At 38.1% G+C, this 24,983-nt stretch overlaps 1 protein-coding gene across 1 annotated transcript in view; it reads left to right on the top strand.

The window, feature by feature from the left end:
• Positions 1–24,983, top strand: part of dctd (dCMP deaminase) — a 60,397-nt gene that overhangs the window by 13,202 nt on the left and 22,212 nt on the right. Inside the window, exons 3-4 of the mRNA XM_052126922.1 lie at positions 8,347–8,482; positions 17,140–17,256. Of these exons, the coding sequence (XP_051982882.1) occupies positions 8,347–8,482; positions 17,140–17,256 (253 nt within the window). The remainder of the gene's footprint in view (positions 1–8,346; positions 8,483–17,139; positions 17,257–24,983) is intronic.

Genomic DNA, 24,983 nt, shown 5'->3' on the forward strand with positions numbered 1-24,983 from the left:
CACTATACTATCAAATTGCTTGAAATAAGGGGGACATTTATAGGGAGAGGCTTTAGCAGGTAGATGAATTTTGGAATACAATTAATTTTAATAACATTAACCTTCCCAATCATAGATAAATGTAATGAAGCCCACCTGCCCAAATCACTCAAACCTTTTTATTAAAGTGTCAAAATTAACTAAATAAATTACACAGATTAGCTGGGAATAAAATACCCAAATACTTAATCCCCTGTTTAGACCACTGGAAGGCACACGGCTGAAAATCCATTACCAGGTAGTACGCTGGTGGAGCCAAAGCTTCGGATTTAGACCAATTAACTCTGTATCCTGAGAATTTAGAAAAGGAATTAATAATTCTGTGGAGACAAGGCATAGATCTAGTAGTGTCGGAGTTGAATAATAAATTATCTTCTGCGTAAAGCAAAAGCTTATGCGCCACACCTCCCGCCACCACCTCCTTTCTTATTACAGCTGCTAATGGTTCCATGGGAAGACAAAACAATAATGGGAAAGAGGGCAACCCTGCCTGTTGCCTCTATCCAGAGTAAAAATGATCTGAAATGAATCCATTTGTTTGTAGACACCACTACTGGGTGTCTATAAAGTAAATTAATCCAACCAATAAAAGTATTCCCAATCCCGTACATTTCCAAAATTTTAAAAAGATTATACCATTCTACCATATCAAATGCCTTTTCGGCATCAGGTGAGATGGCAGCAACCGGAGTCAGATCATTCACCACTGACCACATGATATTGATGAAATGCCTAATGTTATCAGAAGAGCTATGGCCCAAATAAACTCCACCTGATCTATATGTATAAGAGATGTCATAACTATACTAAATCGGTTAGCCAAAATGTTTGACAATATTTTAACGTCTAGCTGGTTCAGGGAAATTGGGCGGTAACCCTTACACTTGCTTGGATCTTTGTCCTTTTTAAGAATCAGACTGATCTGGGCTTCCGTTTTGGTTGGCGGAAGCTTTCCATTCTTTATTGATTCCGTATAAATGTCTAGCAAAATGGAGTCAGTTCTGTAGCATAAGATCTAAACTTGGCGGCAAAGCCATCTGGCCCCGGAGCCTTGCCTGTAGGCAAGGGCTTAATTACCTCTCCAAGCTCCTCCAAGGTTATGTCAGTATCAAGATAATTATTTTGCTCAGCCGTCAGTTTAGAAAGTTCTAATGATTCCACAAAGTTTAAAATATCCTTATCAGTAGACAAAGATTTGGAACTATAGAGATGAAGATAGAATTCTTCAAAAGCATTATTAATGTAAATGGCTGAAGTGAATATTTCACTACCAGCAGATTTCACTGAGGGAATGGTAGAAAAAGACTCTCTTTGTTTCATGTATCTACCTAGAAGTTTTCCTGCTTTGTTCCCCAAGTCTTGCCCTGAATAGCCAAAACTCCACCTTTTGTGACAAAATATTGTTATATCTGTATTTCAATCAGGTCAATTCTCTGAGGCCATCAATTGACATTTGGTGCTTCAGCTTTGCCTCTACACTTCTAATATTCGCTTCCAACTCCATAAATTCTCGTGCTTTCGATTTTTTTGGTGAATGAGGCATACTTTATGCCTCCCAAGCCACGCCTACAGAGGATACTGAGGACCAGTTGGTCTCCATATAAACATTTATTTTTGCCTTTAACATTTGTTGGAATTAAGGATTTTGCAAAAGGGATACATTAAAATGACAACTATATGATTTCCTTATGTGGCAGCACCTACTCACTTGGGCTTGATCTGAGACTAAAATGTTTCCAGTTGAGCAATCAACAACAGATGAAATGAGGGACTTGGATAAAAAATCTATTCCAAAATAAATCTTATGGACTGATGAAAAAAATGCAGATGGGTTCAAAAGTCTCCAAATTTCTGTAAGACCAAGATATTTGCACATCCTATGAAGCGTCAATGTTGCTATAGGGGGCTTGCACCCTTTTGCTTCACAATGATCAAGGATTGAGTCCATCAAAAGATTAAGTCTCCTCCCAATATTAAATCATTAGGGGTGCCAGCTTGCAACATTCCTTCCAGATCTATGAAAAAGCCCTGGTCATCAAGTTTAGGTGCGTAAATATTAGCCATAATAAGACTTTGCCTCTGAATTTCTGCTAAAACAATAATGACTTCTAATTTAACTGTTTAAGATATTTTACACATTAACACAACATTAACCTGCGCAATTAAATCATGTCTTAAGGAGTTCAACTTTTTTAATGAGGAAAAAATTACTGAGTGCACTTTTTTAAGATAAGAATATCAAAATGTCCAATGCCTAAGTTTGCTTTCAGAAATACTGGCTTTTGAATTTGAAATATGAAGATTTATAAGATTTTAAATCCACCCCTCTACCCCAGCTTGTGTTTACGGAGCTTCATTTGCAAATCTAAATTGCATAAATTACGACACTAAAATACAATTAAGATGGCAATAAATTAGTCAAACTATGCAATATTAACACATTGATAAGCTCAGTTTTTGCTTTTATTAAATTAGAATGATATAATTATTTAATAGAGAAGAGAGAGAGACATGTATTACTTTTGGGATTTTTTTCTTCCACATGTGAATGGATATTATTGTGTTTTCTGGACACATTAGATTCCACATCAAACCTTTGGTCGTGGCAGTCATGTCCCCACTAGGGATGGGCTTGAGTACTCGAGGACTCGGGTACTCTGATGTGCAGCAATGATCGATCATGAAAACGGTGATCGATAGTGATCATGCATGATGTGACTTTTCACTTAATTCAAAATCCAGTGACAATTACCTGACAACTAAACACAAACGTGTCAAAGAGTGATTATTATTTTATTCTTTTTAAACTGTTCTGATTGCATGTTTTCTTTTATGTATTTCAATGTATTTTTATTTTTCTCTTGTAAAGCACTTTGAGATGCAACTTTTATAGGTGCTATAGAAAATAAAGGTTTAGAACCAAACAGAAAAAAAGTGCCATTAATACGACATAAACACAACATTAACCTGCGCATGACAGCGCCAACTGGCGTCCGTCCCTCAACTCAAACCGTCCATGTACGCCTATGAGAGCCACAGCAGCAAATTTGTCATTGGATTGCTCAAGTCCTGTGTTTCTATACAAGATTTGTGAGACAGAGTTACACAACAACAGATAATCTATTAAACAAACTCCATCCCATAGGCAGAATAAACACAAAGAACTTTGTAGATTCATCCACATAACCGAAGATGTGCTATTCCACAAAACAAACTCCAGCCGCTAGGTGAATCCAGCACAAAAAGAAAAAAAGGCGCTATGTTTCCTCAGACAATCAAACGAATGTTCAGTGAGCTGGCCCATTTGGCTGCTACATGAGTGCAACATATGACCTAATCACTCCAATGTCTTGCAAGAAATGCTCCACAAAACAGACTCCAGCCAATAGAAGGCATAAGAACAAAGAACGTGCAGATTCATCCAATCAACAGTCCCAAAGGAGTGTTACTCCACAAACCAAACTACAGCCACTAGGCGGAACCAGCAAAAAAAGAAACAAAAAAGGTGCTCAGTTCCTCGATCATTCAAGTGAATGTACATTGAGCCGGTCCATTCGGGTACAATGTGTGTACCACAAAATAACTTAAAAAATAACACTTCATTGACTTTATGTTGGACATCGCTTGCTGGGGACATGTGAATATTTTGCGGTCATCCTTGGCATCTATTCTCAATTTGGCCGGGTGCAAAAGCGACCTTCTGTTGATGTAAGCATTCCTTGAATCGATCACGTTCCTCTCTTGTCAAATTCACAAAGTCTGGGAATAAGAAAGTGCTGTGGTTCTTCCAAAAAAAGCCTTCCTTTTCTGCTCGTCTCAAACAACACGAGATCTTTATCAGATGATCAGAAATTTCTCCAGAATTGATCGGAATTGCCTGTCTCCCTCAGCAGATTCCCGAGCCGGAACTCTGTGAGCTCGGCCTTATGGCCTGTTTTGTTTCAAGCAGATTCGGAAAAGGCCCATCCAGGAATTTCACCATATCCTGACCCTTTTCTGCAGTAGGAATTCCGACGATTCGGCCATTATTCCACCGATTGCATTTCTCCATGTCCTCCAATTTCTCCCAGATGCACTCCGGCTTCCTGTCTCTGGGTTTCAGGGGCATCAGCTTGAGCATGTTTGTGTCTTTTAATGTCTCCAGAGCCTGAGGATTTTAAATTTTTTACATATTGTCTTCCTAGAACAGTTATGGAACAGGGAATATTGAATCTCACCGGTTTATGACAAAAGTATTAAAACTAGCAAAATGTGCAGCGCTCGCCATTCACATGTCCGAACCTCGTATGGCATCACGTGACTCCCATAAAACAGCTTTTATAAGGTTACAGATATGACTGGAGTCTTCATTTTAATGTGAGAGGCAATTAAATCATGTCTTAAGGAGTTCAACTTTTTTAATGAGGAAAGAATTACTGAGTGCACCTTTTAAGATAAGAATACCAAAATGTCCAATGCCTAAGTTCGCTTTCAGAAACACTGGCTTTTGAATTTGAAATATGAAGATTTTTAAGATTTTAAATCCACCCCTCTACCCCAGCTTGTGTTTACTGAGCTTGATGCGCAAATCTAAATTTCATAAATTACGACACTAAAATACAATTAAAATGGCAATAAATTAGTCAAACTATGCAATATTAACACATTGATAAGCTCAGTTAGTGCTTTTATTAAATTAGAATGATATAATTATTTAATAGAGAAGAGAGAGAGACATGTATTACTTTTGGGATTTTTTTCTTCCACATGTGAATGTATATTATTGTGTTTTCTGGACACATTAGATTCCACATCAAACCTTTGGTCGTAGCAGTCATGTCCCCACTAGGGATGGGCATGAGTACTAGTGATCACGCATGATGTGACTTTTCACTTAATTCGAAATCCAGTGACAATTACCTGACAACTAAACACAAACGTGTCAAAGAGGGAGTTTATTTTTAATTTTGAGATTGATTACATTGTGACATTGAGGGCTAAATTAATTATCAGAGACTTCTCTTGGCAAACAAACTGATATGCAACACTGCAATGCTATCGTTACAATAATCAAAACAAAGAGAGTGTAATTAACTGTGTTTTAAACTCCTGTCTCTGCAAAACGTTTGCTAAACATGCTTTATCATTTAATGTAAGAACTTTGACTCGTTAATTAATATTATTTAATAAAAGTGAATGATTGTCACTGACTAAACCTTCCTGCCCTGCGTGACGTAACATACACCTTCATCTCGACAAAATAAATGAAGATTTCCACTTGAGTTTCCAAGTTAGATATCCAATGTAAAGTGTCTTTCCGTTGCACTTTCCTCAGTTGAAAGGTGGAAATTCAGACTCTCCGAGTTGAATGCAACACTTCATGAATCACAGCAACAGCTATACAGATCATCGCATCTTTCCTTACAAGAGCGAACATTTAGGGACACACACAGGCGCACACACACTTATGCATGTCAGTGTACAGCAGGTACGAGTGTTTCAAACAGCTAGACAGAACACAGTTAAATGGAACACATTGCAGCATCTTCAAAACTGAACTTCAGCTTAACACAAATATTAAAACTCAATGGTTATGGCATCTCCTGTTATTAGAAAATAGATGGTTCAGTCACACAAAAACAAACTGGTACACACTTGCTAAGATTACTATGGTAACCTGAAGGAAGGACAGATGTGAAATGATTTACAATGCTTAAACAAAAACAAACAAAATATATATAATCAGATGAAGTAATAGTATTCAGTGTGTTTTGATGGAGAACCAATATTTTTTTTTCTTGTGCTTTTAAAAGATTTATATAAGGTTCTAAAGAAAGAAACTGAAAAACTGAGATACTTTTTTTTAACTATAGAACTATTTATTTAATCTTGTGGATATTCCATATTTTGTTCACAGCTCATATTCCATGTAAAAGGCCAGTTTATGAAATGCGACTTTTTAAAACCGCTGTTAAATAAAAAGCTGCAAGGGAAAAAATACATTTTGAAGAAACTGAAAAAAGAAAGAAATTGAAGGTTAAGATGCATTGTGATGCATCAAGGATCGTTTTATAATCAAATTGTTACCCTTTGAATCGTATTCGAATCGTGAGGCCAGTAAAGATTCACACCTGTGTTGTATATAGAACTCAATCTTGTCATCGGAGACGGACTGGAACATCTCCCAGTCCGCGTGATCATGTAGCATAGAATCTGATTGGTCCGACCAGCAGTGGATCGTTCTGAGGATGGGTGCTTCCTGTTTCAGTTTCTGCCTGTAAGCAAGAGTTTTAGCCAGCCCGGAATGGAGAGTAGCAATGGCCCAAAACCTGGTCCCATCGTATGTTGAAACTGATGTGTTGGTAGGATTTTGGTGCTACTGACTTGAGGTTGACTTTGTTAAATTCCCCGGCCGCAATGAACGCGGCCTCAGGGTGCAAGGTTTCCTTCTTGCTTGTACTTCCATACAGTTTCTTGAGTGCCTGGTCTGTGTCGGCTTGTGGGGGGATGTACACAGCTGTGATAATGATCGCTGTGAATTCCTTCGGTAGCCAGAATGGTTGACACCGAAGTATGAGAAATTCCAGATCAGGAGAGCAGAAAGACTTGGTAGAATGTACATTCATCTGATCACACAGGGATTTGTTGATCATAAAACATACACCACCACCTCTGCTTTTACCTGAGAGGTCTTTCTCTCTATCCGCTCGGTGCACGGAGAAAGCGGGTTTGATGACTGAGTCTGGAATCTCTGCAGACATCCAAGTTTCTGTAAGGCAGATAATGCAGCAGTCCCTCGTCTCTCGTTGGAAAGAGATCCGCCGTGCTCTCAGCTCACAGAGATTGTTGTCCAGAGACTGAACATTTGCCAGTAGAATACTGGGTAGCGGGGGTCGATTTGCATGACGTCTTAGTCTGATGAGAACGTCCGATTTCCTTCCCCTTTTCTGGCTGCGTTTCAGCGGCTGGGCTGCCCTGACAAAAGGGCTCCGCTGTCGTGTTTGTAAACAGCGGGTCGGAATTGAGGTATTTCAAGTCCGGTTTTCAGTGTGTTATTGCAGAACCAATGTCCAAAAGTGTTTGTCTATTGGAGACAATAAGGCAGACAACATCCAAGACAAAAAACATAAGAATTGTAGACAAAACAAACAAAAAACTTCAACATTGGGTCGGAGCTTGCAACGCAGCAGCCATACTCCATCTTGAGTCCTACGTAATTGAATTAAAAATTATGGAAAAATATAAAACAATAGATTTGAAGTTTTTGATTTATAAATGAACAACATGTATTAATTTTTTTTTGCAAAATATTCAGCTATATACATATGTATTTTAAAGTAGCTTTAGATAGTATGGATACCGACTTGATTTGCGTCATTTACAGTACATCATGGGAGTGGCCGGTCTTTGCAGGGTTGTGTCTAGAAGGTAACACAGCCAAAGTCTTGCGAGAGTCTCGTTTGCTGTTACTAAGGTTAGATTTAGCGGTTAAAGAGTAGGTGTAGAGTTTCTGTGGGTCTCCAAGAGGGAAGTGTTTACATTGCATGCATCTCTCCTCAGACTTTGGGCAGCCAGGGGGTTACCTTCTAGACTTTAACTCACTGCAGGGCTTGTTCAGCATGCATTGATTGCTGCAATTCTCTGACTGGTGGATCGATTCCCTTCAGGTGCATGGGTAGTGTTGTACTTTCTTCTATTTTTTATTTTTTTTGGATGGACTGATGGCTTCAGCAGAAGCATATACCATAAACTATTTGTAGCTTATGATAGGTCTGTATTCAAAGGTTTATAATTTATCTTCAGAAATCTATTCTCCTATCGAGAAAATGAATGGGATTTTTACTTCCGGAACCAGAATGTTGTGCTCTTTCCAGCCAGTACTGCATCGTCACCACATGTTACATTTGTTGATCATGTAAATGTTTTTAATGCCTTGCAAACATGGTGTAGCTTTTTTTTATTTATTTTTTTATTAGCTGTTTAGATGAGGTTAATTTACAATAGTCTTGGAAGCATTAGTTGGGAAGAGTTAAAATAATGAATTATTTGTGACTATTTTTGTAAAGATAACTTCTAATTTTAAGCATCTAAATGTATTTCTTTCTACACAAAATATGCTAATGGAAATGTTTAGTTTTCATTTAGTTTTTAGTCATACGCTATTCTACTTTGGGAAAATGCTATTCTAATGTGGATAAGAGGCTTAAACAAAGTGAAATCAATGTGTTTTTAAATTAAAACCGTTTAGTTTGGACATGGTCTTCGTCTTAATGGTATTAATGGTTCTCAAAATTATTTGAAAACAAACCTTGTAAAATTCCTTTCCAGGTTGGTGCCTGTATCGTGAATCAAGAAAACAAGATAGTAGGCATTGGCTACAATGGCATGCCCAACGGCTGTGATGATGACTTGCTGCCCTGGTCTCGAAGTGCTGATAACAAGCTGGACACCAAATACCCCTATGGTGAGTTTAACTTGTGACCCCTGGAGTCTTGGTTGTTGACCTGCAACAAACAATGGCCCACAATTATCAATCACTCTGCCTCTGTTTCACATGGCAAGTCAGCACACACACCCCATACTGTGTGTGGCTAATTTTTAACACTCACTTTATCATCTAGCAGACAAAGGCTTTTTAGATTTCAGGCTCTGTCATTACAGCACACAGTGACTGTTATTAACATTGTGGAGATGGGCACGGCCTTTTGAGCACGTAGTGGCAGTGGTGGATTAGTTTTCACTTGCATGGGGCTGATGGGGGAGATAATGGCAGAGTTGCTGAGAAGGAACAAGCAAGGTCACTTTGTGGCAGCTATTAGCATGAGAAATGGAAATGAACAGGAGCTGGCACTCCTGAAGTCATCAGATGCCAACTCAAGATTTTGAATGGGTCCTGCTGCCAAAGGGAAGGTGTGAAACCTTGGAGAGGATTTATCATTCTGGCACTTGGCTGAAGACCAAATTTCTCACTAGTTTATGTTGCCAATGGACAAGCATGTGATTATCTTTTTGGTTGTTGTGTTGGACTTAAAGCAAACTAATAAAGGAAATGCAGAAAACTTTATTTGCTTGGTTCTGCAGAGAGCCATGTTTTTTTCAAATCCCTTGTTTATTTGATTTCATGTGACAGTTTATGAGGACAAAGTGAAATTTAATCCACAATTAAAACCCTTCCTTTATCTGTCATAGCTGTTGTTTTTGAAAAAAAGCCAAAGATGCAATTTGTTGTGTATTTCAGTCAGTTTCTTTGTTAGCTAGAGATGTGTATCCTGATTAAGACTGAATAAGCGCCACTATGCAGTACACTGAATATATTCTTGTTTTCCAGTGAAAATATTGAAAAGTCCTTAAATTAATATAATTCATCAGATATATTTCCACTTTATTTCTCGTGTCTTTTTAACATATTTCTTTACATTAATTAGCATTTTTATGTTATTTTATTTCTGTTTAATATTGGTGTATATTTAGAGTTATTTGTGTTCTCCAAAAGGTCATTGCATTAATCTTGTACCCATACAATGACAATAAATAGCTTGACTTGATAAGCAACGCTGTTAGATATTAAGGCTTGTTTGTTATTTTCACTTATTTATGCATAAAATGGGTGGAAAAATCTGCCAGGCAGTCAAAATACACTTCAATTCAAGATACATTTTCTTATTCTTATTAACTTATTAGGGTTCACAAGGTCATGGAAAACCTGAAAATAATGTAAAAAGTCATGGAGATTGATTCAATCTTAAAAATTCATGGACATTTCTAGTGAACGGATTTCTAGTGTGGTCTGCTCTAAAATATTGAATTGGCTAGAAGTCATTTTATATACTCTGTGAGTGCAAACTCTGTAAATATACTTTTTTAATGAAAATCCTTAACCATTCCAATATTCACAAATGCCTGGAAACATCATGCAAAAGTTATAGAAACTACTTGGGCAAAAGGAGTGAATTGCAGTTATGCAATTTTGATTATCAAGAGAGTTTATATTGTTTTAAGAATATTGAGGTTTTTATTGGAAAACAAAACAAAACAAAGATACTTGTTAGAAAAGCCTTTTAGAGCTGATTGAGGAGTGAATTACATTTTGCTGTTTCACTTATTTCACTTTGCTCTATTTGTTCTTACTGTAGATGGGAGAATTTCCAACCTTCAGTGGGCTAATGGTCTTGAATTTGCTAAAGACCAAAGCTGCTTTGCCTTTGGCATTCATAATTTCATATTGTGAATTACAAAGCAAATAAAATGTTTTAATTGTTTGAGAAATGGAAGTTGTCTTTGATTTTGAGGTCATATCTGATTGAAGTGCATTTGATGACTGCATATATTCACAAAAGTTCTTGAGGCAAAAAGCAGCTCCAAATACGGAAATTTAGGGCCGTGTCACCCCTAACTTTAAAACAATTTTCATCTAAGAGTAATTTATTAAGCTTTTTTTATGCTAAAAGTAGCTCCTAAACATCTTATAAGTGTTGTAATCCACATTAAAAACAATGTATTAGAATATTATTATGACATTGACCATTTAAAAAGGTATCACCTGAATCACAATCAAGTCAATGTATTTGAATAATATAATATTATACATTTTATAATTGAGCCTGTCCAGTTCCTATATGGGAGACCTCCTGGGGAAAACTAAGGTTGCTGCTGGAAGAGGTATTAGGGAGGCCAGCAGGGGGTGCTCACCCTGTGCTCTGTGCAGGTCCTAATGCCCCAGTATAGTATAGACACTATAATGTAAAAAGTATAAAAGTATGACAAAGAAAAAAATGATTTTTTTTATGGCTCTGCAAATTTATTTTAAATGAAAAAACTGATATGACATTGACATACGTATTTAGACCCTTATCTGAGTACTTTGTTGCAGCACCTTTTGGCAGTCATTATAGCCTCTAGTCTTTTTGGGTATGATGCAAAAGCTTTGCACATCTGGATTTAGATTTTTCTGCCATTCTTCTCTGCAGAGCGTCTCAAGCTCTGTCAGGATGGATGGGATCGTCGGTAGACAGCCATTTTCAGGTCTCTCCAGCGTTGTCACAAATCTTGTTTTTGCTTTGTTCTTCTGGTGTTAGTAGTGTAGATTGATGTGAAAAAAATATAATTTTAAAGCACTAACATAACAAAAAGTTACAAAAATTAACTGGTCTGAATGCACTGAATATATGCCCTCTGCAGACCGCACATCTTTCGACAGTTCAAAGCATTTTTTTCTCCTGTGGATGAAAGCACAGTGCAGAGAAAAAAAAGGTGGCATTTACGGCCATAGCAGGGCTACCCAGTAGTTTGTTGCTGTATTTAGTGCTCCAGCCATCTGCCACGGGTATAGCGCATCACTTGAATAATTCCCACAAGTTAAAAGTTCATGGTGCGGGAAATTCCAGCACACGTTTATTCACTTTACAGTGCAGCTGCAAATTATTAAACCAATAGTTACAGATGAACAAATCAATATACTGTAACTCCAGAAGACATGCAAATAAATCAACTCTTAACTCTCCCTCTCTCTCACGTGCAGCTGTCAGCAGTATGGGAACGCTTTGTCGGATAGTTACTGGTCTTAAGATGTTACAGATGCATAAACTTTTCTAAACCTGTTAATTAGACATGCTAATGCTATTATACTGTGAATCCGTTAGCGAGTGACGTGATAAAACTATCGCTCCTGTTAATAATTAACAAAGCTGTTAACATTGCAATCGTGTCATGTTGGAGCAATCTATAGTTTTGATGCCTTTCATATCTTGGCATTATAGGGACGGCTGTGGCTCAGGTGGTAGAGTGGGTCAGCTGCCAATCGCAGGGTTGGCGGTTCGATTCCTAGCCCACACGACTCCACATGCCAAAGTGTCCTTGGGCAAAACACTGAACCTCAAGATGCTCCCAAGGCTTGCACCTTGCATGGCAGCTCTGCCATCATTGGTGTGTGAATGTGTGTGTGAAGTGCTTTGGTAACCTCTAAGGTGCAGGCCATTTACCATTTATCTTATTAGTCATAATGCAGCACATTTGACATGAAAGGCAGAAATACCAGCTGCATGGTGACACTTAAACACCTGTTACATCTCTCATCGCCATCTCTCCATCCAGGGTTGCAAATTAACGGGGGCTCTGGGCAAAAATGCCCCCTAAATTGAAAATATGGGGGCAAAAAATGCCCCCGCAAAGACTTCTTGTTCTTTCATTAATAACATCTGATACTTCCAGGCCTACTTCCAAATACGTACATCGTGATCTTCATTGGAATTTTTGCTGAACATAATTTGTTTCGTGACATCCGTTGTGCAAAGTAAGTGGCAGATGCTTGCGGCATACAAAAGGGCACTCGCTTCTCACGCACCGCAGCAGTTTGGTGTTATTACATGACCGTTCAGTATTTTTATAAAAAATATACTGACCTAGTTAGTAACACTGTGACTTCCTGTGCTATTGCCTACTTGCCTACCCATCGGTTCATCTCAACTATGCATCTGTTTAAAGAAAGAAAAAAAATAATAATAATAATAATAATATTAATAAAAAAATGAATAAAAAATTAAAGAATAATACAAATAAATAATTATACATATGTACATACACTCAGACACACACCTACATAAATACCCACATACACACACGTAGTGCAAATCGAATACAAATCTGTTATATAAAGAACAAAAATACAGTATATTACTGTATTTGTCAATCAATGTATTGTTTACTAAAATATTGAACATAAGCCAATCATTGGCATACAGTTCACAGCAATCCATTACACAAGTGAATTTGTCAGTCAGTTGGAGATTTATTATGAGGGCTTGTTTAAGGGCCGACAATTTACACCTGCGTCAGACATGCTCGTGTAGCGTCTCTGGTGCGTCGCATCATGAACATAAAATGTTTAGGTCACTGTGTCAAGTTAAATATAGTTTAATACTCAATTTTTAAACACATCTTGAGATCACTTAGTTCGGATTTGCGCTCCATGTTTTGAATGCAAGAACGTAACGCATGTCTGTGTTGTAGCTGCTGAAGGTTGTTTTCTTCACTGTATAAACTGCGTGTTTTCATACAGCTGAAGTTTCACTTACTGCCCTCTGGAGTAAACAGGTGGTACTACAAGCTAGCATTTCTCAGGAATCTTCCTTATACGAGGGGAATGCGATTAATTGCGTACATTTTTTTAACGAGTTATTTTTTTAATAAAATTAATCACACTGAATTAACGCGTTAAATCGACAGCCCTAAAATAAATAAATATATATAATATATATTCAGATATAAATAAGGCTGCTCGTTGCACAATAGTCTTTGTCTTTTCAGACATATTTCTCATCACAACTTTGGTAAAGTGTGCACAGCAGAGTAAAATAAAGGGGGTCGCACTCCAGGCATATCTGGGGCCGGTTGCACCAGCTGTGAGGAAGTTACAACTAAGCCTAGTTGTGGCGTAAATGGGCACTAAGTTGCTCCATTAAACTTCGTTAGGACGTAACCCTATGTATAAACCACATTTTTTCGGAAGCCTCTGACCAGGAGTAACGAATTGAATAAAAAATCAGACTCATATAATGACATCAATGAGCTTATGTTTTGGTTGACAAGCTTCAGTCCTTTTGACATATCCTATATGATTATGTTGCATTACACTCGTTTACATTTACAGGAGAAAACATTATGTAAACAACGTACAACTTCAGCATGAAACAGATCTAACTGCACTTTCCTGTGTATAGTGTCAAGTTTCAACATATACGAAATGGATATTAAAATGAATAAATGTCTGTTTTCTAGCCTGTTGTATTAGTACTTATTTATTGTCCCTTGTTATTTTAGTTCCCAACTTACGTGAGAACTTACGCACAGCTGGTGCAACCCTGCCCTGGTGGACGATTTGGCACGTTCTAAAATTCAAAAAAAAATGTATTTTCCACAAAGGTACGCACACACGCTCTGTGTCAACGTTCTGAAGTGCCACGGAGCGGAACTTGCATAGTGTTCCATTAAATTCGACCCAAATCATCATCAAAGGACCACGATTATTTACTTTAGTGTGACTCGATTATATATTGTTTATGTATAATTCATAGAGCCTACACGATGTATTTTCAGTAACAAGTATGTATTTTTGTGGTTTGACAGCTTAAATGAAATACCTATTCATGGCGACATACAGATAAATTGCATAATAAATGTTGCGCAGCTACACCAGTTTCACTCACCTGCAAACTCGTCAACGTCACTTTGTTCCTTGAAGTAATACAAAAAAACTTAGTAACTTTTAACTGCCATCTGCGCAGCTTCAGCTTGTGTTGTGTGTGCGTGCGATCGTGACCGGCTTCAGTAAATGGTGTATCGCCCTCTTGTTGTCTTTCAATGCTATTACGCCAGACAGTTAAACAGCGGCCAACTGAGTGAATCGGAAAGCATGCAAATTGGGCTTCTACATTAAATGTTGGCTAATTTTGAATAAATCGATGGCTCAAAAATATATTGATGAAATAACGTGCCGATCAATAATCGTTATATCGATATCTTATGACATCACTATCTTTATGGCTTTGGGATTATTAAAAGTTAATGTGCCACTAATGAATGCATTAAGTGTTATATCTCACTTACATACTTAAGGGGATTTATTAATATAAAAATCTTAATCTTCCTGGCAGTTGTAACTTGCACTGATGTAAAATTAAATTTCATGTGTGAGTGACAGTGCCTTCATTCTATTCAAAGGATTTGTTTAAAATCAAACGTAACTGTCAGTATCTGGTGTGGCCACCACCTGCATTAAGTACTGCAGTGCATCTCCTCCTCATGGACTGTACCAGATTTGCTAGTTCTTGCTGTGACCCCACTCTTCCACCAAGGCACTTTCAAGTTTCCAGACATTTCTGGGGTGAATGGCCCAAGCCCTCACCCTCCGGTCCAACAGGTCCCAGACGTGCTCAATGGGATTGAGATTCGGGCTCTTTACTGGCCACTGACATTCCTGTCTTGCAGGAAATTACTGACCGAACGAGCAGTATGGCTAGTGGCATTGTCATGCTGGAGGATCATGTCAGGATGAGCCTGCAGGAAGGGTACTACATGAGGGAGGAGGATGTCTTCCCTGTAACGCACAGCATTGTGATGTCCTGCAATGACAACAAGCTCAGTCCGATGATGCTGTGACACACCGCCCTAGACCAGACGGACCCTCCACCTCCAAATCGATCCCTCTCCAGAGTATTGGCCTCAGTGTAATGCTTTCCTCCGACGATAAACGGGAGTCTGACCATCATTGCGACAATTTCATGGCGACGTTGTTGCCAGTGATATCTGGTAAGGACTTGCCTTACAAAAGGCCTTATAGCCCTCAGTCCAGCCTCTCTCAGCCTATTGCGGACAGTCTGATCACTGACGGCGGAATTGTGCGTTCTTGGTGTAACTCGGGCAGTTGTTGTTGCCATCCTGTACCTGTCCTGCAGGTGTGATATTCGGATGTACCAATCCTGTGCAGGTGTTGTTACACATGGTCTGCCACTGCGAGGATGATTAGCTGTCCTTCCTGTCTCCCTGTAGTGCTGTCTTGGGCGTCTCACAGTACGGACAATGCAATTTATTACCCTGGCCACATCTGCAGTCCTCATGCCTCCATGCAGCATGCCTAAAGCACATTCACACAGATGAGCAGGGACCCTGGGTGTTTTTCAGAGTCAGTAGAATGGTCTCTTTAGTGTCCTAAGTGTTTATAACTGTGACCGTAATTGCCTATCATCTGTAAGCTGTTAGTGTCTTAAAGACCGTTCCACAGGTGTATGTTCATTAATTGTTTATAGTTCATTGATCAAGCATGGACAACTTTGTTTAAACCCTTTACAACAAAGATCTATAAAGTTATTTGGATTTTTACCAAATTATCTTTAAGATACTATATCCTGAAAAAGGGACGTTTATTTTTATGTATATTTATATATAAGAGTTTTCTACTTTTGATTTAAAAAAATGCATGTGTACATGTTCACAAACATTAACCAAGAATGATAAATGCTGTTCAATTAGTGTTTATTGTTAGTTCATCATAACAAATGGAACCTTGTAAAATGTTACTGGAAAAACATCTGAAGCCCTGAAGTGCTTGTCCTGCATTATGCCACTAGAATGTGCTGAAACACCAGAAATCACACCTTTTTCATCTGCTCACACTTAGCCCTGTGAGTGTATAATGGCAGCTTCACCCCATTCTCTGTCTCTAATAGGAAACAGGATTTATATACAGCAACCCGAGTGAATACTCTAAACCAACTTATTACTGCCCAAAAGTCCTGATAATATGTTATGCATTTAAATGCTTTTAATAGACATTTTATCCAAAACAATTCAAGATATGGGAATTTACCCACGAACTTAGTGTTTCGAACGGCACGTTTATGAGCTAAGCTACAGAAACTACCAAAGGCTACTTATGCTGTGCTTTATTTTGCTGCAGGCTGTAAATAGCTAAGTTTTGCCTAATGCCTATAATCATATGACATACGCTAGTCAAGTTAATGGAGAATGTAATACATTTTACACATATTACATTTTATTTTGACCGATTTAAGATCGGACCCTGTCAAGTTCACTCACAACCAGTGTGCTGCGTATCTGTATGAATTATTGACATCTCTCTTCCATCATAACTACATGCTCTCTCTCTGGCTCATACTGAAGCTCTGCCAAAGTAAACGTGTGTCAGGCTGGTGTTACGTGGTGCTATGGTAATGTGCCACTGCTGATGGGCCAATTCATTCTCTGTAATTAAGCGGGTAGAGTGAGTGATTAGGCTGGGCTTTTTCTGTGTGATGTTTTGGAGAGCTGACATCTGTTCAGACTCATGCTTTGAGTTTTTTTTCCCCTTTTTAACAGTGAACTGGTGACTGGAGCCTTTTGGTTATGGAGTGGTAGAGTGTTGACAAGCCAAGAATGCAAGGGGAAGGGAATAAAAATTGTATGTTGCGTAGCAGAAATGTAAAACATTTTTATATGATAGTGTAAGCAAGGAGGTCGGTATACCTTAAGCTGTCTGTTAGAATTTAGTCATCTCAATGGTAGTTGAAGAATGTGTGTTTCAGCGTGACCACTTGACACTTTTAACTGGTCTTTTCTGTCTTGTTACAGTGTGCCATGCGGAGCTAAATGCCATCATGAATAAGAACTCAGCAGATGTGAAGGGCTGCACCATGTACGTGGCACTCTTCCCCTGCAACGAATGTGCCAAACTCATCATTCAAGCAGGTGAGAGTGAGTCTGTGTGTTTGAGGGATGTGCCAGGGGGGCAGCAGAGCCTGTATGGGGAGGTGCAGAGATTGATAAATTCACCACGTAAATTCAAAAGATAAATAGAAAAGTATATTGTGAAGATAAATTAAAATTAATAGCTTAATAGACCATAGTCCAGTTCAATAGATCATAGCTGAATGAATTATAATACAGTTAACTGTCGAGAGCACATGCATGTCATGCGAGAACAAATCCATGCAAAGCTCTCTGCTTGCATGCAGATTTCCTTCACTCTCACAAAAAACTGGATGATCGCTCTCAAATATACGCTGTAGTGATGTTCCGATCGATCTGCCACAATCGGTATCTGCCGATATTCACATCCTATTTCTTGATCGGTGATCTGTAATTTGGCCGATTGCATAATCCGATCGCTCGTGACACAATAGACCCGTGGCTCCTTTAAAACTTCAGCAGCACTGTAATTGTAATAGTGTTGTAAGACAGTAAACTTGATTCAGCAGTTAAAAAGGATCCAGCGGGAGAGGTATGGCGAATATGAAAAGTTTGTGTTCCGTACTATTAATGTTGTAACACACTACAAAGAAAAACGAAAAGAGTGCAAGCTGTGAAATGGTCTGTATTATCGTTCATGGCATGTGTTACAAGATGTGGTGTAATTCAAACATCTTTATTAAATCTCTCCAGATTGAATGGCATTTGCAATATTAGCACCTGTTGAATCCAGAAGCATGCGTTCTTTCTCCTTGTTTGTGTTCCCCTCATTAAAGTCCAAGCAGCAGCAAGTGAAAAATAAACTATTAACACAATCATCTAACTAAATGAAAAGGTAGGGAAGGAATTTCTAAATATAATTATTATTTTATACAATATTAAGATCAATAATATAATGTATTAAATATAATGCAAAAATAAAGTAGAAATGAAATGATAATAATTATATGAAATAATGACAATGAATCAATAACTAAAAATATTACATTAAGTTTAATTGCACCTATAGGTTATCAGTTTGTCTTCAGTTTTACACTAAGCTTAATTTTTTTATAGGACCATCTATCTTAAAGGAGTCATGAAATGGAGAGTAAAAATGTCATTGTTATTTAGACATATAAGAGGTAACTGTACTATAAAAACATACTGTAAATTTTAGACCTCAAATCTTCCTCCCCAATCTAAAAAGAGCATTCATATTTGCCACCCTGCTGTAACGTCTCGATTTGAAATCTGTCTCATTTGTATTTACACTTCCCACAATATGTGTCATCGCACTCTTGGCCCTGCCCACTGGCGTGCAGTTTGAGAGAGGAGTCTTTGTTTGGATAACTATTCCTAACATAACACCTAATGGGACCCATCTGGACAATTTTTTTATTCATTTGTTTATAAACATGAACTACGCAGGCTCTTTGACCACTGCAATCTTTCTCGCCACTTTTAAAAGATGCGATGACAAGTTACAACTCTGAAAGGTAATTCTATGTGGCCTTGTTAGGAGATGATCAATGTTATTTGCTTCACCTGTGAGTGGTCATAATGATCGGTATTTGCTGTAAAAATCATGATCGTAGCATCCCTAATACTTTGTTCTCTTATGAAATCTCCCTTCTTTTACAGAATGCATGTGTGCACTCAAAATGTGTCCTGTACACTGGCAAATCTATTATAATGCCATATAGCTCTGCCTTTGTTTATTAGTACAAAAATTCTGCCTTTAGTATCGTTTCTCAATCAATATATAACATCCATAAAGTTTGAGGATTCAACTCGCCATTTGGCCATTAACTTCTTTAGAAACCGCAGCGTTTTACATGGTTAAATTTGTATTGTATGAATGATATTCTGATTCTCGCTTGCAATGTAAGAGACGTGAGCAAATCAAATGACATATAACCGTCAACTAAGAACGTCTGTTGCGACATTTGCTTATCTACGGTATTGAGAAAAAAAATGCAACCGGACGGAGAATCTCACATGCTCTTTCCTCGTCTGCCTGTCAGACTCGTCAACTTGCGACACACACAAATGCAATGGAGAAAATGTCAGAGAGAGGCGAGTGCGGCGCGTGTGTGTGTGTGAGTTAAAGCAGTGTTTCTCAACTGGTTTATTTGGACTGGGTCGTGGACAGCAGGGAAAGAACAATGCCATGGTTCTCCCATTGAAGATATTTCAGTGGCCGCCCAAGTGATAGACTATTTAGAACTGCCAAGGCAGATTTAATGATAATCTTGCAAAAAGCTAAAGCAGACATGGGCAATTTACAGCCCTTGGGCTGGAGCAGGCCCTCCACATGGTTTAATGTGGCCCGCGGCTCATTTATCTTTTTTATTTTTCATTGAATATTTCAGTTAACTTGCATTGGGACATAACGCATCAACACAAGCATTTACCATGCTCATGGTTGCCAGATAAGAGACGCAACACCCCCAGTTTGAGATTTATACTTGCGCAATTTGGGAAAATTCCGCCTAATGTAATACTTATTTTGTGCAATCTGGCAACCATGCACGCGAGTGCGCTATTTCTGTCTCTCACTTTCCCCTTTGAACAAGCTTAGCGATCTGTAGTGCAATATTCTGCTCAAGGAAAAGTGTTATACGGCTACTCTGTGTCCATTCTTGAGGCTGCTTGTGATGTTTGGTGCTACTAATTTTGCAGGTAAACCTTCTCAGTGATTAAATTAAATCTAAAAGTAGATCTCGGCATCATTGACACACGGAGGAGTAATCATTGACATGCGAGCAAAATTAAGCCAGAGACAAATATGTATATGTATTTATTATTTGTGCAATTTAGAAATGTTGAAGTCCCTTCGCGCCTGTATGTTAATCTAACTTTACAGTAATCACATATAGTCATGCACTGTTATTCAGTTGTGTGCTGAAAGTCAAACGTTGACATCAACAACAAAAATAATGTCACTTGATGCATGTCCTTGTACTGGAAAACCATGAACAAAACTATGCAACATAAAAGGAATTGCAACCCAAGATACATTAAATACAGGTTATGTTTAATCTATGCAGGTCACCACTTGATGTCCAATGTAAAATCTGCGTCCTGAAGCAAAACCAGTTGAGAACCACTGAGATAAAGGGACAGACAAGAGCAGTCTGGCCTCACTGTCGCGCACCTACACTATATGTCAACTGTTAATAATCATAGGACATTAATTCAAAAGCTCACACAGCTGATGTTATTTTTCATTAGGTAGTTAATTTAACATAGAAACTAACATGCTTTTAGTTATATAACATGTTATAGTTACATGCTATTTTTTTATCATGTTTATAATTCGATTTATTATTATAATTCTGTTAGCTTTCTTATTTTTTCTATTTATTTTATTTTCAAAAGGGAGACTTTTTTTACATATCAATAAAATAAATGGTTTCAAGTTTCAATTATAATAAAGTGTTTGCTCACAAATAATTAAATAAAATAACCCTTCTATTTTCACTGATAATAGTAATTGTGTAATACCATATACCGTGATATTTTCTGAGACTGTTATCATACCGTGAAAATCTCATACCGTTGCAACCCTAGTCAGAAGTGTACCTACATCAAGTTAGCTGTGCCTTTAAGCGGCTTGGAAAATTCCCGAAAATGACGTCATGCCTAATTTAGCTTTTGATAAGCTAATTGGAGATGTACCTGTGGATGTATTTTAAGGCCTATCTTGAAACTCCATACCTCTTTGCTTAACATCATGGGAAAATAATAAGAAATCATCCAAGACCTCATAAAAATGTTGTGGACCTCCACAAGTCTGGTTCATCCTTAAGTGCAATTTCAAATGTCTGAAGGTACCACATTCATCTGTACATGCAATAGTACGGAAGTATTGGCACCATGGCACCACGCAACCATCATACCGCTTCGGAACGAGACGCAGATGTACTGTTTATTAGAGATGAACATAGTTTGGGGCGAAAAGTGCAAATCAATCCCAGAACTACAGCAAAGGACCTTGTGAAGATGCTGGAGGAAACAGATAGACAAGTATCTATATCCACAGTAAAATGAGTCCTATATCAACATAACCTGAAAGGCTGCTCAGCAAGGAAGAAGTCACTGCTCCAAAAAGTGCCATTAAAAAGCCTGACTACAGTTTGCAAGTGCACATGGGGATGAAGCTCTTTTTGGAGAAATGTCCTCTGACCTGATGAAACAAAATTGTAACTCTTTGGCCATAATGACCATCGTTATGTTTTGAAGGAAAAAGGGTGAGGATTGCCAGCCGAAGAACACCATCCCAACTGTGAAGCATAGGGGTGGCAGCATCATGCTTTGCTGCAGGAGGGTCTGGTGCACTTCACAAAATAGATGGCATCCTGAGGAAGGAAAATCATGTGGATATATTGAAGCATCATCTCAAGACATCAGCCATGAATTTAAAGCTCGGTGCAGCCTTCTGTCCTTTTCTTATTTCAGTCAGTTCAATGTAACACAAGCTCTCACTTAACACACTTCTGAAAATCTTCAGCTTCACAATAAAACACACAATAAGGCACGTCAGTTGCTGCACTCTCGTGTCGTTCTCTCTCAGATTTCTGGCGTGTTTGGGCAGCTTTTGAGGTCTCTACCCGCTATCGCTGTAATAGGAAATCATGTCAGCCAGCTTGATGAGCCACATTACTCCCTCTCTCCCACAAACAGACACACGACCTTGCACCCATCACCACAGACAACAAAGTCAAGTTATTGGAGTGGACATCACAAAGCCCTGACCTCAGTACGATAGAACATTTGTGGCCAGAATTGAAAAAGTGTGTGCGAGCAAGGAGGCCTACAAACCTGACACACTCACACCAGTTTTTTCTGGAGGAATGGGCCAAAATTACAGGAACTTAGTGTGAGAAGCTTGTGGAAGTCTACCCAAAAAGTTTCACCCAAGGTAAACAATTTAAAGGCAATGCTACCAAATACTAACAAAATGTTTGTAAACTTCTGACCCACTGGGAATGTGATGAAAGAAATAAAGCTGAAATAAATCATATTCTCCACTATTATTCTGACATTTCACATTCTTGACACTAGAAGTGCCGAGCCACTGTAACCTACGAATAGCGAAAATTCAGAGGTCAGATGACCGGCTAGTCTTCAGATAGGGACACTGCTACTGACACATAATGATCGCTAGATGGCGCCTCTTGCGCATAGCCAATGGATTGGTCTTGAAAATGTCACCGCGAGTTAGGCAGCAGTTGGCCTATAAATGCTTACAGATTTTATCTTATTTACATTCTGTCAATGGTTGATCCAGATCCATTTGTCCTGGCAACTTTGTCTTACAATTATTTTAGGATATCCTCCTATATTTAGTTTGTATACTTTCGTTCTCGTTTGGCATAAATTACGTTGTGAGTGAAGGCTTGTAACAGGAGGAGCGTGAGTTTATATTCATTTTTAGCTTTTGTCTTTCAATAAAAATTATTATAATATAATCAATAATAATTGTAGTGTATATAGTATAAATAATAATAATATTTTTAGTGCTGATATTCGTAATTAAATCGTTGAATTCTCGACATCTTAACATTTATTTACATGGAAATAAGCTGAAATAAAAGCTTTCTTTTCAGTGCATGTTTACACGTGCTATTGAATCAGTAATTCGAACTGTGAATGTTGAGATGTTTGTAACGCCACCATATACATTTCCAACATCCCAATCCTGAGACTGAAAATATATGAATGGTATTTATTAGCAATTGATATCAAATGAATTGATAACAAAAATGTATGAACATATACACAATATATTCACAATACTATATTTTCAATGTATGTGTATTTATATATATATATATATGCTACACACATGCATAAAAAATTATTGTAGGACTAAAAGTGAGCCCCTGCGCCATCAGCTGGGAGAAAAGAGAATCACAGCCTTGAACGGCACAAATAAATATGACGTGAACGCGAGGCGGCCTTCAATTCATAGAATTAGAAGCAAAATACCTTCAAACTAGCTTTTCCTGGTGCGATTTTGAAAATGTAAGTGCACTGGACGATAAAACTCAAATATCTAGGAAAAGTCAAGAAAGTAGGGCCCTGGAATTTGAGTGCAAAGATAAAAAATTTCTTAAAGCACAACGGTCAGATGACCGCATGCTCGGCCGTTCTAGTGTTAAAATAAAGCAGTGATCCTAACTGACCTAAGACAAGGAATGTTTTCTATGATTTAATGCCAGGAATTGTAAAAAACAGGCTTTAAATGTATTTGGCTAATGTGAATATAAACTTCTGACTTGTTGGTGCTGATCATGCGCAAGCATTTTCGGAACACGTGCTAATGCGCACCTGAACGGTCAAAAACATTTAAAGATTCTGCCTGTCTTGGTGAGGTATTCATGTAAACACAGAGTGATTTGGAGAAGAAAGCAGATTTGTATTAAAATGTCGGACTTGTAAGTATAAGTGTAAGCTGTATAGCCTTTATTTTACATGGTAGGTCTTGCTGCAAAAACATGATGAAAAAGTAGATCTCATTCCATAGAAGTGTGAGCACCCCTACTGTAATCTGTAAATAGCTACAGTTGGCCTGACGCAGACCAGCTATGCGTTTTCTGACAGCAAACGCTGCGTGATATTTAGCTTTTTTTTTTTGGAGCAGATTTTCTCTCTCCTTTACCTTGGGACACACAACACTGCATGTTGTAGATCTCTCCATGTGCTATCACTCCTGGTTCCATTTATGAGCTTTTTATCAGGCTTTTGGTGGGCTGCATCAGGTATAGCAGATCACAAATTAATGACACATTTTTTAATAAGAAAATAAATAACATCCCTGAAGATATTTTGGGAATTTTTTTACACCCACACATGTGTTAGTTTGAATTTTATATCAAACATTTTAATCATTATCATTATTTTACCTTTGCATACAAGAAAGATGTTTCAAGTTCACAGATTTTTCCCAAACGGTTAAAGTTAATGAGCAAATGGTGGCACAGATGTGCACCAGGAGTGCATTTGTTTAATTCTTGCTAACTTCCTGACCAATGATTTGTGGAGACAATTAAAACTTGATGTTTTGGCATTTTGGGCTTGGCCCATTTTTTATTTATTTATTTTGCCCAGGAGTGTACTTGCTATACAGACAATAACGGAGCTAGAGTCAACAGTACAGTCCAGAGTAATGGTATCAGCAGGATTGTGATCCAACAGATAGTCCAAACAGAATGAGTGCAAGTGAAAAGATAATGTCAATCCAAGAGGGAGTCATAAAACAAACCACTATGTCCTGCAGCTCTCATGGCCCGGTATCATAGATAAATGTTGCGTTACCAAACGCCAAGCGCATGCACATGACGGTCAACAACCGATACCGATCAAGCCGTGGCTGTCGAGCGTGCAACAAGGTGTAAAAATTTGTAGTACGAGATGGAGAAAAAAACAGACTAACAGTAACAAAACAGAAGATTAACAAACATCTTTGTTTTAAAGCAGCTGCGTTTAATAAACTTCCAGTATACAGGACGATGGGGGTCAGTATAGTGTCCAAAGCCACAAGTATTACTGTGAGTAAGAGCCAGCTAAAATCTTACTGAGTGCACCTTTTAATTAAGGGTTTATCAACTCATACTACTCCCATCTTTGGCGCTCAAATGCATTGAGCAACACTACATTTAAATGGTAACCCTTGTTCTTCGGAAACTGCTGCTATTTTTTACTTTGTTGCTTTGTTATGGTTATAGTTATAGTCTCAT

The sequence above is a fragment of the Xyrauchen texanus genome, chromosome 5 (assembly GCF_025860055.1).
Source record: "Xyrauchen texanus isolate HMW12.3.18 chromosome 5, RBS_HiC_50CHRs, whole genome shotgun sequence".
NCBI lineage: Eukaryota > Metazoa > Chordata > Actinopteri > Cypriniformes > Catostomidae > Xyrauchen > Xyrauchen texanus.